The following is a 16,915-nucleotide window of genomic DNA, read 5'->3' as shown; positions in this document are numbered from 1 at the left end:
GTTTGAAGAAAGTTTATATACAGTCATGTTGACTTAAAAGGAAATCTAAAATGGCTTCCCTTGTATATCGGGCCTTTAGAGAGTTTTTCTCATGTCACACCTGATCCCCACTCTTAAGAGTAGGGACTCTAACTCAGGCATGACACACTGGCCATTCTCATCCCAGCTAACGTGTAGAGTGGTTTCCAAATTGGGAGTCAAGACCAGAGAGCCTATCATCCCCACCCAGAAGCCTGCTCCTAAAGTAGGAGTACCACACAGACCCACAATTCTGCCTACACTACCAGCTACAGAGCTGTGGCTTAGGGGTTTTTGCCCACGGAGAAAACCAGGATGTAAAACAGAGAACTCCACCTCTATCCCCAAAGGAATACACTTTATGTGAAACAGTGAATGTGAACACTTTATGTGAATACACTTTATGTGAAACTTTATGTGTAGGGAAGTTCAAGCCTAAGGGTACTCAAAACAACAGATTTTGGTGGAAAGCAGTTAAGAAGCCGGTAGCTTCATAAAAGATACAAGCTAAATCAGATCACAAAGTTTACCAGAGGCAAGGAGAGAGAGAGACAGCAAACAGCCTTCCTGGCATTAGAACAAACCACAATCATTGACCACCCTCCCCATTACCCCTTCAAAGTAGACAGGATTTAATTAGATCAGGTTGTGGCATAATTTATGCCCCAGGGTATTGTTTTCAACAATAGAACAATCAGAGGAGAATTAGTGAAGTTTCACAACTGAATAAACATCAAGGAAAGAGACAGTATGGATCCCTGCTAAAACCACCGTCAGGGTGACTACGTATAATCAAGGCAGTGTTGTCCGAGGACCAACATCAGAGGCCCCATAATGTGTAGAAAACAGACATCACTAAAATAGTCCATCCAACACCAAGGAAAACACCAACCAACTATAAGAACTGGCTCCAGGGGATGGGGGAGTAGGGGGTAGGGAAACCAACATCCACTGTTACTATAAACAGAGAATATCAATAGAGATGGAAATTATACACACAAATGGAAATTCAGAAAGGTTCAAAAGTAGATTTGAATTGACAGAATTAGCAGACTTGTAGGTACCTTGATAGAGATTACGCAATTCAAAGAGCAAAGAGAAAACAATGGAAAAAAAAAAAACAAAAAAAAACAAAAAAAACACACAACTGAACAGAACCTCAAAGAAATGTGGGTCATTATTAAACACACCAACACAGGTATAATAGGAATATAAGAAGTTCCAAACTTGATTTAAAGGAAATTCTTTTTTTTTAAATTTTTTAAAAATGTTTATTTATTTTTGAGACAGAGAGAGACAGAGTGCAAGTGGGGGAGGGGCAGAGAGAGAGGGAGACACAGAATCTGAAACAGGCTCCAGGCTCTGAGCGGTCCGCACAGAGCCCGACGCGGGGCTCGAACCCACGGACTGTGAGATCATGACCTGAGCCGAAGTCGGACGCTCAACCGACTGAGCCACCCAGGCGCCCCAAGGAAATTCTTAATGTATACAACCAAGAAGCTCAACAAACTCCAAGTAGGATACATGCAAGAGCTACTTCAAACACATCATAGTAAAAATGCTTTATCAGTATCAAATGTGATTAACAATGCAATCAAAATTAAAAGCATTTGTGCTTCAAAGGACACTATCAAGGAAGTGAGGCAAACCCACTGAATGTAAGGTAATATTTCCAAATCATCTATCTTATGAGGAATTTATATCTAGAATATATAAAGACCTTTACAATTCAATAATAAAGACAACCCAATTTAAAAATGGGCAAAGAATCTGAATGAACATTACTCCAAAGAAAATATACATATAGCCAGTAAGCACATGAAAATATGCTCAACTTCATTAGCCATGATGGAAATGTGGGTTAAAACCACAATAATATACCACTTCACATCAAGTAGGATGGCTACAATCAAGAAGCAAGGTAATAAGCAAGTGCTGAAAAGGATAGGAAGAAATTGGAAACCTCACACATTATTGGAGGGATGGTTAAACTGGTACCGCCATTTTGAAAATCACTCTGACAGTTCCTCACTATAGTTCTAATAGAACCCAGAAATTCTCCTAGACATATACTCAAGAAAAATGAAAACATATATCCACCCCCAAATTTTTACACGAGTGTTCACAGTATTGTTCATAATAGCCAAAAAGTGGAAACCCAAATGTCCAACAACCGATGAACGTATGAACAAAATGTGGTATATCCATCCATCTATGTGAAATGTCCAGAATGTACAAATATAGAGACAGAAAGTATATTACTAAGGATTGCCTAAGAATAGAGTGGTTAGGGGTGATAGCCAAAAGGTTTGGGGTTTCTTTCTGAGGTAATAAAAATATTCTAAACCTGTGGCGATAAGTGCACAATTCAATACTAAAAACTGATCAATTATACACTTTAAATGGGTGAACTGTGTGGTACATAAATTATATCCCAATAAAGCTACAACAAAAAAGATAGAAATAAGAGACAACTTAAAATTCTAAAAAGAGTTTTATTATAGAAACAAAACAAGGAGTGTAATTAAGCATGAAATAAATAATTTCGTTCTTGATAAAAGTATATTTAATGTTACAAAATCTGAAGTAAACTAGTTTATAACCCAACTCTTTTAAAGGATTTCTATTTATTGAAATTAACTTTTATTCTTTTGGAAAGATGTAACAGTTACAAGAGGAACACATTTAATCTGGTATACATTGTTATAGGTACTATGACTCAGAAGTCAACATACATAAAAGCAGCTGTATTCATCTTTGCTAAATAGCTGTACAAAGCTATTCACTTAAAATATTAAAAAGTTGTTTATGAGATATTTCAAGTTTGGATAAGTTTGGAATGCATGTTTCTATCTGATACCATTATTCCACTAAATACAGTGGTCAGAAGTTTAGTGTATCTCTTATAGAACTGCACATAGGATTACAGAAGCCAAGATTAAAATTTTGCAAATTCTAAGAGACATAAACAAGTGATTCAAAGGTGACTTTATGCTAAATTCAGCAAATCTGATTCTTCATTGCCCCTTTTTTCAACAGAAAACAAGTATAATTTTAGAAACCCTAATAGATGGAAAATAGTTGAGTTAAATATATTCTTTGCAATTTTCACATCTAATTTTACTTAAAGTGTTAACTCTAAACATTCAAAAAGCTAATAACGAGCCATTATTTCAATAAGAATTGTTTAACTTTACTTGCAACTTTTCAAAGTTGTAATTTTAATACATATTGGGATCTAAAACTATTAGCAAATGGCAACAATAGAGACTATATATTTAAAAAGTGGACAATTGAAGTGAGAATATATTGAGATGTACAGGAAGTAGTTATTTGCTTTACAAAAAGTTCTTAAATATACAGAATAATTCATAACACGTGATGTTTAAATATTCATGCATTTAAAATAAATCTACCAAAAAGATTGACCTACATACAACTTTTAGAAACCCCACCAATTTTATAAAGAGAGGCACTACTTTTTATCTATCCACTAAAGGCAATAAAATGTTTTAACAGTTCAAAAACAGGGTGAAAAAACAGTTGATTTCTCAAAAACAAAACAGTTTTAGTAAGATGGCTATCACTGTGCCCTTCAAGAAATTAAGAACCTATTTTTTTAAAGCCTATTTTCCAGCCCCAACTTGTAACACACTTTGACCTCCATTTCTGCTTTTCCTTAAACCAATCTGGAGTGTATGGAAGAGTGCCACAACATTGAGGCTCTGCGCAGTTTGGGTTAATGTTCTGAAAAAATATGCTGTCCATATACACAAAAAGTAATGAAGAAAACAGTCAGTTCTAAAGTATAATGCATACTTCCTAGGCTGTAAAACCCCACCAGTCTAACAAAAAGCACCAAGATGCCAAAGTGGGAAAAAATATAAACCAGCACAGAGTCAATATCATAAACCATATCAATTAAGTTTTATTTGTTAGACTGTTTGGCATTTGGGAAGCTAAATAAATTAATTTAGCAGGCTAAAAATCCCATCGCTACCCTTACCAAAGATTTGCTTATTAACGAATTAAAGTCAATACTAAAAATAGCCTAGTGAGGAATTTTTCTCTGTGCTTAATGATGAGGAAACAGATACGAAATTATAGAAAAAAGTAGATAATATTTTTTGAAAATAAAAAGTAAAGAGAAATAAAGAAGTTAAGGCACTTATTTCCATGGTTTTGCAACATCAAGGGCAAAGTATGTTTTGTATTTCTTTGAGAAATTCCTTTCATCCTAAAACCGTAAACTTTGCTCCTTTCATAGGTTTTTATAACCTATGAAAATCTAACAACTGTAAGTTACCCAAATGGAATTACTTACAGAACTTTTAATCAGTTTTTACCCTACAAATAAGCAAGGAAATTAATAAAATGTTCCTCAAAGTTTCCTACTACTAGTTTTAACTATAATTAAAATAGAAGCTAATCTCTTGTATCCAATATTATTACTTCTATAATAAAGCTCACATTTTCCTTTTCAACTGATGCTGAATGAACAACTTATCATTTAAAAAATTAAATTAAAAGCTTCTCCAAATCAATTTTATTTAAGAAATAAATAAATTTGCTTTGGCAGAAGCAAAAGCAACTCACTAATATGTTTATGTCAAAAGCCAAAACAAAGTAAAAAAACACACATCAAAATGAATTCAGCATATTTGATAATATAAATCAATACAAATTCAATTAAATATTTCACGCTACATAGGTTATTCTATTTCCCTTTCAACATATGCAAGCTAACCCTGAAGTTACATTGTTTTACATGCTCTAATCACAAGGACTACCAGGTGACCCTTTGCTATGTACTTAGGTAACCAGAGTAATATTTTCATAAGGCTTGAAGTTCAATACTAATGACTCACTATTAAGATGTGCAGAGAACCTGAAATGCCCTGCCTTGAAATATGTTAATTGTTAAAAATTATATAAAAGCATGAAATGAGAACCAAATAAAACTAGTACACCAGATATATGACACTGCCATCAAACAATTAATTCTGAAGCTCTAAAAAAGCAAAGCATCCTCAAGCTAGTCTAAGAGTGCATGCGCTTTTGCACTTAAAAAAAAAAAAAAAAAAAAAAGCCCCACATATATATACCCGAAAATAAGGATAATGAAAAGATGCTCCCTTCTAAAGTAGTAATTCAGAGTATTGAAACTGCAATTTTTACAACACTCTAACAAGTGAAAATTTTAAAAATCCATTCACTAAACATATGCATAAGGTAAAACTAAACATGCATCCCATCTTATTAAAATGATACATCTATCCTGAATCTCTTTATATGCCCCAATGAATCATTTAAGAATTTCTTTTAATAAATGATTAAAAATACAAAAACATTTAACCTAAAGGAACGTAGCATTTAGACTGTGAAACTGTGTTGTGAATTTTATTAGAATTGTCATTTTGTTCCTAATGTTGAAGACTGTACTATAGTTTCATAAATAACAGCATTTGTGTTTTATGGTAAACATATCTGCATGCAGAAGTATGTTTAATAGCCTCTGCCCCATCTCAGGAAATTGTTCGTTTTAGTGTTGTCATTTTAGTCATTAATATCAGAATATTCTCATTCTGATAAAAACTTAATTTTTTATTTAATACGTCAGTAGAAAATATGTGAATAGACTGTATACCCCATTGTACCCCTTTAAAAACCTGAACATTCTTTTAAATGTTTCAAAAAATATTTAGGTAACAAGAGTTACACTGTTTTATCATGATTAAATTGGTATTAAATTTATGGGTATAAGTGAAAAAAGCTAACCACTTAATAGTCATAAAATAATAAAATGCAATATTGTGTCCTCTATATTACTAAGAAAGTGCACATTTATATAAGCAGCAGGTGAGGAGAGCAGTATCATGGAAAATCTGGATATATCTTTATATATACCCTTCAAAATCATGTTCCTTTACACAATTTACACATTTTAATTTAAATGTCACATATTTTCAGCTAACATTTAAATTAATTTTTATTGTAATATTTCAATTCTATTATAAACCATGAAATACCTTCAGAAACTGCCTCAAGGGTAAGAAGAGTTCTTTCCTTCTAGTCTATAATTATGACATTAAATGGTATATTTATTAAATGTTATGTCTGAGAAATATACTCTGACCTTGAACATATTCAAATTCAAGACCTATGTTATGACAGAATGAAGATTTATGAGGGCAATTTTATAATAATTGAAAAGATAAAGTATTCAAAGACCATGTAATGATAAGGAAAACACCTGACTGGAATATTGTGGCAGATTTGACATTTTACCAAAGGACAGTAATGCTTGATGCTCTATTCTCGCAGAACTCTGGATCCAGTTAACAGCAGGAGGGGAAAAGCAGCAGCAACATTTCAAATGTCCATCCTCTGATTTCCAAAAGACACCATGTAAGTAGAAGAAAATCACATTTTACTTCAAGTGATATGTCTTTGAAATGAAGACTCTGCTATTTTCAAGACTGAAAGGATATCACAGTGTTGATTTTATATACAAAGTAGGATCTGTTCCAGTATACTCTAGTGAAGTAATTCACATATGGAGAATAGTTAATTTTGACTTCATGACAAAATCGCCCATATTTTGAATAGGTCAACTTGTCACCTTCTTCGCAAACCACCTGTCAAAAGGTATGAAACACCATATTAAAAAGTGTCAGGTCACGATCTCACAGTTTGTGAGTTTGAGCCCTGCATTGGGCTCTGCGCTGATGGCGTGAAACCTGCTTGGGATTTTGTCTCTCCTCTCTGCCCCTCCCCCGCTTGGGCGTGCTTGCTCTCTCTTTCAAAATAAAAAAATAAACTTTAAAAAGAGTAAGATTAAACTAAACTAAAAAGTCATTTTTGTCAAAAATATTTAACTTTTCAAATGATTACTTACGTGGCCATTTGCAATGTCTAATAAATCTTTAACCCTACAGCCTCTCATGGTTCCCACCTCATTGCAGATAGCATCCTCTACAATTAGGTAATTAGCCTTGTAGGATGTCAGTATTTTATAAATATCTTCAGCAGATCGCTTTGAATAGATTTGATAGATCTGGAAGAATATAATTAAAACAGTGATGTCAAAACATTTAAAATGTATTATTTGAAACTACACATTGAGCATCTACTATTATTTGGTATAAAGCACTATCTATGGAAAATAAAGATATTCACTAAGCCTTGATTCCTGCCCTTAGGAAGCTTATATTCATAATTCATTCACTTGCCACTGAATATCTTCTCTGGAGAAATGTCCATTCAAGTCCTTTGGCCATTTCCCCCCAGCTTTATTGAAATATAAGTGACATACAATGTTGTGCAAGTTGAAGGTGTATAACCTGTGGATTTGACCCACTTAAATATTGCAAAATGATTACCATTACAACATTAGCTGCCACCTCCACTGTGTCACATAATTACCATTTCTTTTTTCTGGTGAGAAAATTTAAGATTTACTCTCTCAGCAACTTTCAAGTATGTAATATAGTATTATTAACTATAATCACCATACTGTAACATCAGATCCCCAGAACTTATTCATCTCATGACTGGAAGTTTGTACACTTTGACCAACAACTCCTCCTTCCCCTACCCTCTAGCCCCTGGTAACCACCACTCTACTCTCTATGAGTTTGGCTTGTTTAGATTCCATATGTAAACGATAATCAGAGTATTTGTCCTTATCTGACTTATTTCACTTAGCAATGGGCTTTGCCCATTTCTTAACTGACTTGTCTTTTTATTATTGAATTATAATAGTTCCTTTAATCTTATACCACATACAGTGTATTTTATACTCACTTATACATGAAATAAAGTTAGTAAGGTTAAACATAGTTTGACCACTGTTACAAAATACTAAATAAACAAGAATGCTTAAAACTCCTGTCTTGATTCCATGGTATTTTCCATTACAATTTTGCTGAACTTATAAGATAATAAGTTCTGGATCTATTAAATAATAAGCTTGTTCAGTTTTTCTGAGATGCTAACATTGGACTAGCTCTTGTTACAAAATACAAAATAACAGAATCACAAATGTTAGGCCAAAAGTATCACATGCTATTGTCCTGGAAATACTGAGATTTGATATCTAGATTGGACAAGATCCCAACCTATTTGATACTCAGCAGCCACCTCCTACATGTTATGATTGCTGTCATTCCAGCACCTTCAGGTCCAATGTCCACCAATATGATAGAGGTACTTACTGATATTCCGTGGTACACAGAATGTTAATAAATGCTTCTCTTTGTTAAATAGGTTTCAATGGAAATATTTCTATCCAGCCTATATCTATTTATTGTTTTCCACATACATTTTTTACTTACTTTTAAATTTTAAGAAGCTGTAACACACTCATGGGGCATTAAAAAAAAAATACTTCTAGGGGCGCCTGGGTGGTTCAGTTGGTTAAGCGTCTGCTTGATTTCAGCTTAGGTCATGATCTCTTGGTTTGTGAGGTAGAGCCCCACATTGGGTTCTGTGCAGACAGCATGGAGCCTGCTTGGGATTCTCTTTCTCCCTCTCTCTGCCCCTCCCCCCCCCCATAATCTCTCTCTCTCTCCCTCTCTCTCTCTCTCTCTCTCTCTCACAAAATAAATAAATAAACATTTTTTAAACATACACACAAGAAAACCACTTCTATGCAATGGCAACAACACAGGGTTTCTCGATCTAAGTACTATTGACATTTTGGGCTAGAGAATTCTTTGTTGGGACAGAGGATGACTGTTCTGTGTAGTGCTGGATGTTCAGCAGTATTCCTGGTCCCTACCCACTAGATGCCTGAAGAATTCCTCCTACAGTTGTGACAATCAATATGTCTCCAGACATTGCCAAATGTCCCTTAGGAGCATAATAGTCTCAGGTTTGAGAATTACTGGCCTAGGAATTATACAAAGATTAGTCACAGGTCATGAATTATAGATAGAATGCAATTCAAATGATATGGTCTCATTTATGGAGTCTGATTTGAATTTCAGTTTAACAACAAATTTATTCAGTCAGTACTTGCTGTGCACTAGACAGCAAAGAGAAAGACAAAGTTTTGAAAAGAAACATGGTTCCTATTCTCATAGTTAAGTCACATAAAACATAAAACTCTAAAGTGTTTAAATTTAACTAGAACCTAATTAAAAGTCTGACCTAATTATAAGTGATTCTGAAATTCTGTATTAGGAAAAGACCAATCATAAGACAACAAAAAAACGAAAAAAAAAAAAAAAGTTCAGGAATATGCTATATACATCTACATTCTAGGCGACTGTACCTTTTCAAAATGCAGCAAATACTAGACAAAGGCAGCTGTTGTCTCTCAGGTAAATCACACCCAGATAGATCTCCTCATCTCTGAACTCTCCCCTGCTTCAATCTGTTCTTTCTGCTGTGACCATAATTAACTCTCTAAAATAGATCTAAGCATTCCATTCCCAGGCTTATTAAAGGTCTCTGATAACTCCCAAATGCCTCAAGGGTAAGTCTAAATCCCTCAGCACGACATTCCAGGTCCTTTAGAATTTGGCCCTAGTTTATTTTTTTAGTTTCATGGCTATACAAATTTCATGGCTCATGTCATTTTTCATCCTGGAATCAATGCATTCTTTTTCCAACCATGTTTCTACTAGTCCTTCAAAGCCCAGATCAAGCCAATGTCTTTTATGAAGACTTGGATTTGTAGAGGCAGAATGGATTGTTCCTGCCTTTTTTTTTTTTTTTTTTTTAAAGAAGGCTCCATGCCTAATGTGGAGCTTGACCTCACGACCCTGAGGTCAAGAGTCACATGTTCTACAGACTGAGCCAGACAGGTGCCCCAATTATTCCTGCTTTTGCGCTCCTCTTTGTACTTTCTATGTTTCTATGTGTGTGCATATACAATTTAATAGTAAATCAGAACATAATAACTAATATTTAAGTCTTACTATGTTTCAGGCATAGTGCATTATCTCATTTAATTGCTAAATAGGTTTCAATGGAAATATTTCTATCCAGCCTGTATCTATTTATTGTTTTTCACATACATTTTTTACTTACTTTAAATTTTAAGAAGCTGTAACACACTCATGGGGCATTAAAAAAAAAAAATACTTCTAGGGGAGGCTGGGTGGCTCAGTAAGTTAAGCATCTGACTTTGGCTCAGGTCATGATCTCACAGCTAGTGGGTTCGAGCCCCACATCAGGTTTTGTACTGACAGCTCAGAGCTTGGAACCTGCTTCAGATTCTGTGTCTCCCTCTCTCTGCCCCTCCCCGGCTCATTATCTATCCCTCTCTCAAAAATAAGTAAACATTAAAAAAATTTTTTAATTAAAAAAAAAGAAATGCCAGGGACCTTGTCTCCACCCCACCTTTAAAATTTTTTTTCTGTGTTAGGGCACCTGGGTGGCTCACTCATTTAAGCATCCCGACTCACAACCAGAAGATAAGAACTTATTATAATAACCAGATTCAGAAATTTGCTCAAAATTGAAGAAATTAAAGAAAACACAAATAAAAGGAAAGATATTCTGTGCTCATGAACTGGAAGAATGTTAAAACGTCCATACCACTTAAAGCCACCTACAGATTCAGTGCAATTCCTATCAAAATTCCAATGGCATTTTTCATAGAAATAGAACAAACAATCCTAAAATCTGTATAGAACCACAAAAGACCCTGAATAGTCAGAGCAATCTTGAGAAAAAACAAAGCTGGAAGAATCATGCTTCCTAACTAAACTATATGACAAAGCTATAGTAATCCAAACAGTATGGTATCAGGATAAAAACAGACATATGGGGCACCTGGGTGGCTGAGTCGGTTAAGTGTCCAACTCTTGATCTCAGCTCAGGTCATGATCTCACAATTCATGAAATTGACTGTGCTGACAGTGCGGAGGCTGCTTAGGGTTCTCTCTCCCTCTACCCCTCCCCCACCCTCTCTCAAAATAAATAAATAAACTTTAAAAACAAAAACAGATACATAGATCAGTGGAAGGAAACAGCCCAGAAATAAACCCACACATACACAGTCAATTAATTTACAACAGAGGAGTCAAAACAATACAATGGGAAAAGGACAATCTCTTCAATAAATGATGTCAGAAAACTGCACAGCCACACGCAAAAGAATGAAACTGCACTACTATCGTACAGCACACACAAAACTTAACTCAAATGGATTAAAGACTTGAATGTAAGACCTGAAACCATAAAACTTCTAGAAGGAAACACAGGTGATAAGCTCTTTGATAATGGTCTTGGCGATTATTTTTTTGGATTTGACAGCAAAAGTGGAGGCAACAAAAGCAAAAATAAACAATTGGGACTACATCAAACTAAAAAACTTCTGCACAGCAAAGAAAACCATCAACAAAATGAAGAGGCAACCTACTGAATGGGAGAAAATATTTGCAAAACACATATCTGATAAGAGGTTAACACCCAAAATATATAAAGAGCTCATACAGCTCAATAAGAGAAAAAAAATCTGATTAAAAAGTGGGCAAATTATCTAAATAGACATTGTTCCAAAATAGACATACAGATGGCAAACAGGTACATGAAAGGTGCTCAACATCATTCACCATCACAGAGATGCAAATCAAAACCGTAAAGAGATATTACCTCACAGCTGTTAGAATGGGTACTATCAAAAAGGCAAGAAATGAGAAATGCTGGCGAGAATGTGGAGAAAAGGGAACCCTTGTACTGGGGATGGGAAGGTAAAGTGATACAGCCACTATGGAAAACAGTATGAAGCGTTCATCAAGAACTTAAAAATGAAACTACCATATCATCCAAAAATTCCACTTCTGGGTATTTATCCAAAGGAAATGGAAACACTAATTCAAAGAGATATATGCACATCCATGTTTACTGCAGCATTATTTATAAAAGCCAACATATGGAAACAACCTGAATGTCCATCAGTGGATGAATAGATAAAATGTAGTATATGCGTGTGTGTGTATTTATAAATAGGAAATTATTCAGCCATAAGAAAGGATGAAATCTTGCCATTTGCAACAATATGGATGACCTTGGGATGCCTCGCTGGCTCAGTCAGAAGAACATGTGTCTCTTGATCTTGGGGGTATGAATTCGGGCCCCAGACTGGGTGTAGAGATTAGTACTTAAATGAATAAGGCTTAAACACACACACACACACACACACACACACACACACACACACACACACACACACACGGATGGACCTTGAGGATATTATACTAAGTGAAGTAAGTCACACAGAAGGGCAAATACTGTAGGATCTCACTTATATGTGGAATCTGAAAGCAAAACCAAAACCAACCAAACTCACAGATACAGAGAACAGACTGGTGGTTGCCAGAGGTGGGGGTGGGAGGTGGGTAAAATGGGTGAAGGGAGTCAAAAGCTACAAACTTCCAGTTATAAAATGTATGTCATAGAGACCTAATGTAGAGCATAGTGACATAGTTAGTAACACCGTACTGCACATTTAAAAGGTGCTAAGAAAGTAGATCTTAAAAGTTCTCATCATGAGAAAAAATTTTTTATAGCTATGTATGTTGATGGATGTTAACTGGACTTAATGTGGTAATCATTTTGTAATATATACAAATATCAAATCATTACATCGTACACATGAAATTAATATAATGTTATATGTCAATTACACCTCAATTATTTATTTATTGTAAAAATTTTTTAACCATATTTTTTAAGGTTTTTTTATTTTGAGAGAGAGTGAGAGAGCAGGGGAGGGGCATAGAGAGAGGGGCACAGGGGATCTGAAGTAGCTCTGTGCTGACAGCAGAGAGTCCAATGTGGGGCCTGAACTTACAAACTGTGAAATCATGGCCTGAGCTGAGTCAGACACTTAACTGACTCAACCACTCAGGCACACCTATACCTCAATTTTTTTAAAAAGGCATTGTGTGGGGCGCCTGGGTGACTCAGTCGGTTCAACATCCGACATCAGCTTAGGTCATGATCTCATGGTTTGTGAGTTAGAGCCCTGCATGGGGGACTGCGCTGACAGTTCAGAGCCTGGAGCCTGCTTCAGATTCTGTGTCTCCTTCTTTCTCTGCCCCTCCCCCACTCATGCTCTGTATCTCTCTGTTCTCAGAAATGAATAAACATTAAAAAAAAAATTTTTTTAAATAAAACAGGAATTGTGGAAATACAAAAAAAAGGGGGGGCGGTGGTTCCTGGCTGGCTCAGTTGGTAAAGCATATGACTCTTGATCTCAGGGTTTTAAGTTTGAGCCCCAAGATAGGTGTAGAGATCAGAAGTGTTGAATCACTACATTGTACACTTTAAACTAACATTACACCGTATGTTAACTAACTGGAATTTAAATAAAAACTTAAAAAATAATCTTAAAAAAAAAGGAAAACAAACTTGTTCAAGGTCACAGAGCTAGCACATGGCAAGAGTAGCATTTGAATCCAGGTATTCTAATTCCAGAGTCGTCTTCTTACAGTTTAAATTCTATATTGCTATATTACCTCCTTAGCTTACAGCATACTTAAAAACTACATAAAATTCTCTCAAACTGAAAAACAGAATATTTGGAATTTAGGTTCAGTTGGTCACTGCTTCCAGATATGAAGTTAACATTTACATCTGGACCAGTCAAAATAATACATTCTATTGTATTATTAGATATTGTAATGTTATACTAAGTTATTAATAACAGCCCATACTGAAAAATAAACCACAGTGAGACAGAACTTCAGCTTGGAAATACAAAGTGTATCAAGACATTAACTGACAGTCTGCCTGCCTTCGGTAATTTGATTCAGAACAATCATATTTTCCAAAGAATGTTTCTCTTTGTGAAATATTACATATGAGTTCCCTTGAAACTTTGTGGAAAATTAAATGTTTCTCCTAGAAACTTATCAATACCATTCATAAAATAAAGAACTTAGTATTTTAATTTTGGCTCTCCTCTTGGTTAAACATATTACACAGCTTTTCAAAGACTAATGCTAATAATCAACTCTTTCTAAAATTGTTTGGATTTTCCTAGCTAACCAGGAACACATGCATCATTACAGAGCTATACTAAAATAGAAGAGGGATGTTTAAAAGATTTAAATGTGTAATCTAAAATGCCTTACATTTTCATTTCTCTTGAGAAGATCATCATCATTGTAAAGAGGTAAGCTGGTCACCATCCATCCCGTGCATAATTTAATCGCACCCATTAACTGTGGACTCCCTGCAAACACAGCTGCAACTGGAGCTTGCCTTCTGTAAAGAAACATAAAGATTTACACACTGAGAAGGTAAGTGTACTATTTAGATCAATGATTTATATCAACTATGAAACAGCAGGCAACTCAATCATGTATTGTATACTTGAATTTCTATATCAGCATTTGTTTCATTTATGAATTCAAAAAAAATAAGCACCTACTACGTGCCAGGAACTATTTTGAATGCTGAAAAATGGAAAAAAATTTTTAAGTTTTATTTTCATTTTTAAATTTATTTTGAGAGAGTGAGAAAGAACTTGAGAGCAAGTGGGGGTGAGGCAGAGAGACAGGAAGAGAGAGAATCCCAAGCAGACTCCATGCTGTCTGTGCAGAGCCTGACATGGGGCTCAATCCCATGAACCATGAGATCATGACCTGAGCCAAAATGAAGAGTCGGGATGCTTAAATGAGTGAGCCACCCAGGTGCCCTAACACAGAAAAAAAATTTAAAGGTGGGGTGGAGACAAGGTCCCTGGCATTTCTTTTTTTTTAATTAAAAAAAATTTTTTTTTAATGTTTACTTATTTTTGAGAGAGGGATAGATAATGAGCCGGGGAGGGGCAGAGAGAGGGAGACACAGAATCTGAAGCAGGTTCCAAGCTCTGAGTTGTCAGCACAAAACCTGATGCGGGGCTCAAACGCATGAGCTATGAGATCATGACCTGAGCCAAAGTCAGACACTTAACCGACTGAGCCACCCAGGCACCCCAAGGTTCCTGGCTTTTGAGAGAGATGGGAAGGATATAGGCCAGGTGGTAATACTACTACTAAAAAATAATGCAGGGTATATATAATGACAGGAATTTACTACTTTATATAGTGTAATCAATTCAATGGTGACAGTGTGAATTCTCAAATTTATCCTTCTGAAAATATTAACCACCACAACCCAAATCTTTCCCAATCCATCCATCTCCTGCTTCTTCCCTACGTTTACCATGTACCTGTCTGCAGATAACACATGTAGGACTTCTCCACTTTGAACGATGATCCAAAGCCCCAGAAAGATGCCACTTACAAGACTAGGAAACCTAAAAGCAGATCCCAAAGGGTTGCTCCAATGTCTTCACTAACCAATCCAACCAATTCAACATTCAGCATCCACTTACTACACGCCAGAGTCAATGCCAAGCTCTGGAAATAAAAGATGGCACACAGCCACTGTCTTCAGGGAGCACCCAGTAATGGGGAAACAAACATGAAACAGGATGATTATACCACAGTAATATATAGAACTGCCTGATGTACAATGTCCAATGTTCAAGCCCCTATGCTTAAAAATAATGTGATAAATCACACACCCAGATTTAACTTCATCTTTTGTTAATGACAATGCAAAGCTATATAGTCAGTGTCCTACAATGGTAATCACAATTCACAAAAAATATTAATAGGCAATAAAGGTGATCTAAAGAAAACAATTTTTATACATATGAAATGTGTATTTACAGTAACAAAACCTTGTAATAACACCAATTTTCATTTCTATAAACCTATTCCTCATTTATAAAAACATTTTTGTCTCCCCCCCCATATTTTCCTGTTTTTTGATAGTGTTTCATTTTTTCATGTTTTATTTTCTCCTTCTATGTCTTAAACATTTTTCAGTGTAGTTATTTCATAGTGTCTACCCACAGGGTAGACTAGTTGTAAAATGGCTGCAATGATTCTTACCTCATACCTATGCTCTCAGAGCAAACAGTGGTCCTGGTCATGTGACTCGCTTTGGCCAACAGAACAGAAACATAATGTGAGCAGAAACTTTTAAAATGTTTGACATTGAGATTTGTCCTCTCTTGCTACTCTTAAGAACTCTATAACCACTATCTTCTAAATGAGCCCAGGCTACCTGAGCTGGATAATGAGAGGCCTGTGGCCAAGTCAATTCCATTCCCCCAGGTGATACCTACCCAACCTTTAGACATGTGAGAGAGGCCATGCCTGACCACTCAGTCCCAGAGCAGCTAGCCCAGACCAGAAGACTCTTCCCCACCCCCCACTCACTGACTGCCAAAATAGTGAAAAATAAGAAATGTTTATTATTTGCAGCCACTAACTTTTGTGGTAGTCTATTATGCAGCAGAAACCAACTCACATAAATTTTATTATCAGAAATTTCTAGAGCTCTGGAGCACATGGCTGGCATAGTCAGAAGAGCATGTGACTCTTGATGTCAGGGTCATATTGGGTATAGAGTTTACTTCAGTAAGTAAGTAAATAAACTAAAAAAAAAAAAGAAAAAGAAAAATTGTTAGAGATCTAATTCTGCTGTTTATCACAAACAACAGCTGATCTCACTGTGTTAGACTGTTTTGTCATGTGTTTTTTAATTTTAGAGCTCATCTTCATGAAGTCCTATTTGTGGAAACCTGTGTAGCCTGGGTTGAGAATATATCAGACACTCTAAACCACACAGGACCACTTTTTATGATAATTTTTTGACTGGGGGTTTCTTGGATTAGACAAGTATAATTTCAAACTGCAAACCTGTGTGAATTCAGATCCACTGCCGCAAATTCAGAGGAGAGACTTTTGTTTGACTAATAGCTGAGGCCAAGGAAGATATGCTTTCCCTACTACTGGATGGCTATTTTGTGGGTCTATTCTATCACTGATAGTGTAGTCCTCTGAGTGTCCCTTAGTCATATGTGTGTGTTGAGAGAGGG

General features: G+C 35.5%; 1 protein-coding gene across 7 annotated transcripts in view; it reads right to left on the bottom strand.

Annotated features, from left to right (window-relative positions):
* Positions 1–4,153: 4,153 nt before the first annotated feature.
* DPY19L4 (dpy-19 like 4) overlaps positions 4,154–16,915 on the bottom strand; it is a 66,671-nt gene continuing 53,909 nt past the window's right edge. For 6 of the 7 annotated variants that reach the window (XM_042923545.1, XM_042923547.1, XM_042923546.1 and 3 more), the window contains 3 exons: positions 14,112–14,244; positions 6,917–7,075; positions 4,154–6,656 (listed from right to left, as the gene is read on the bottom strand). In XM_042923545.1, the coding sequence (XP_042779479.1) occupies positions 6,492–6,656; positions 6,917–7,075; positions 14,112–14,244 (457 nt within the window). In that variant the 3' untranslated portion in view covers positions 4,154–6,491. Of the gene's footprint in view, positions 6,657–6,916; positions 7,076–14,111; positions 14,245–15,923; positions 15,973–16,915 lie in introns of those variants that run through there. The other variant, XM_042923551.1, reaches the window with a different exon arrangement.

Source organism: Panthera leo, chromosome F2 (genome assembly GCF_018350215.1).
Source record: "Panthera leo isolate Ple1 chromosome F2, P.leo_Ple1_pat1.1, whole genome shotgun sequence".
Classification (NCBI taxonomy): domain Eukaryota; kingdom Metazoa; phylum Chordata; class Mammalia; order Carnivora; family Felidae; genus Panthera; species Panthera leo.
The sequence above is the reverse complement of the archived record's forward strand: the minus strand, read 5'-3'. Positions and strand labels throughout refer to the sequence as shown.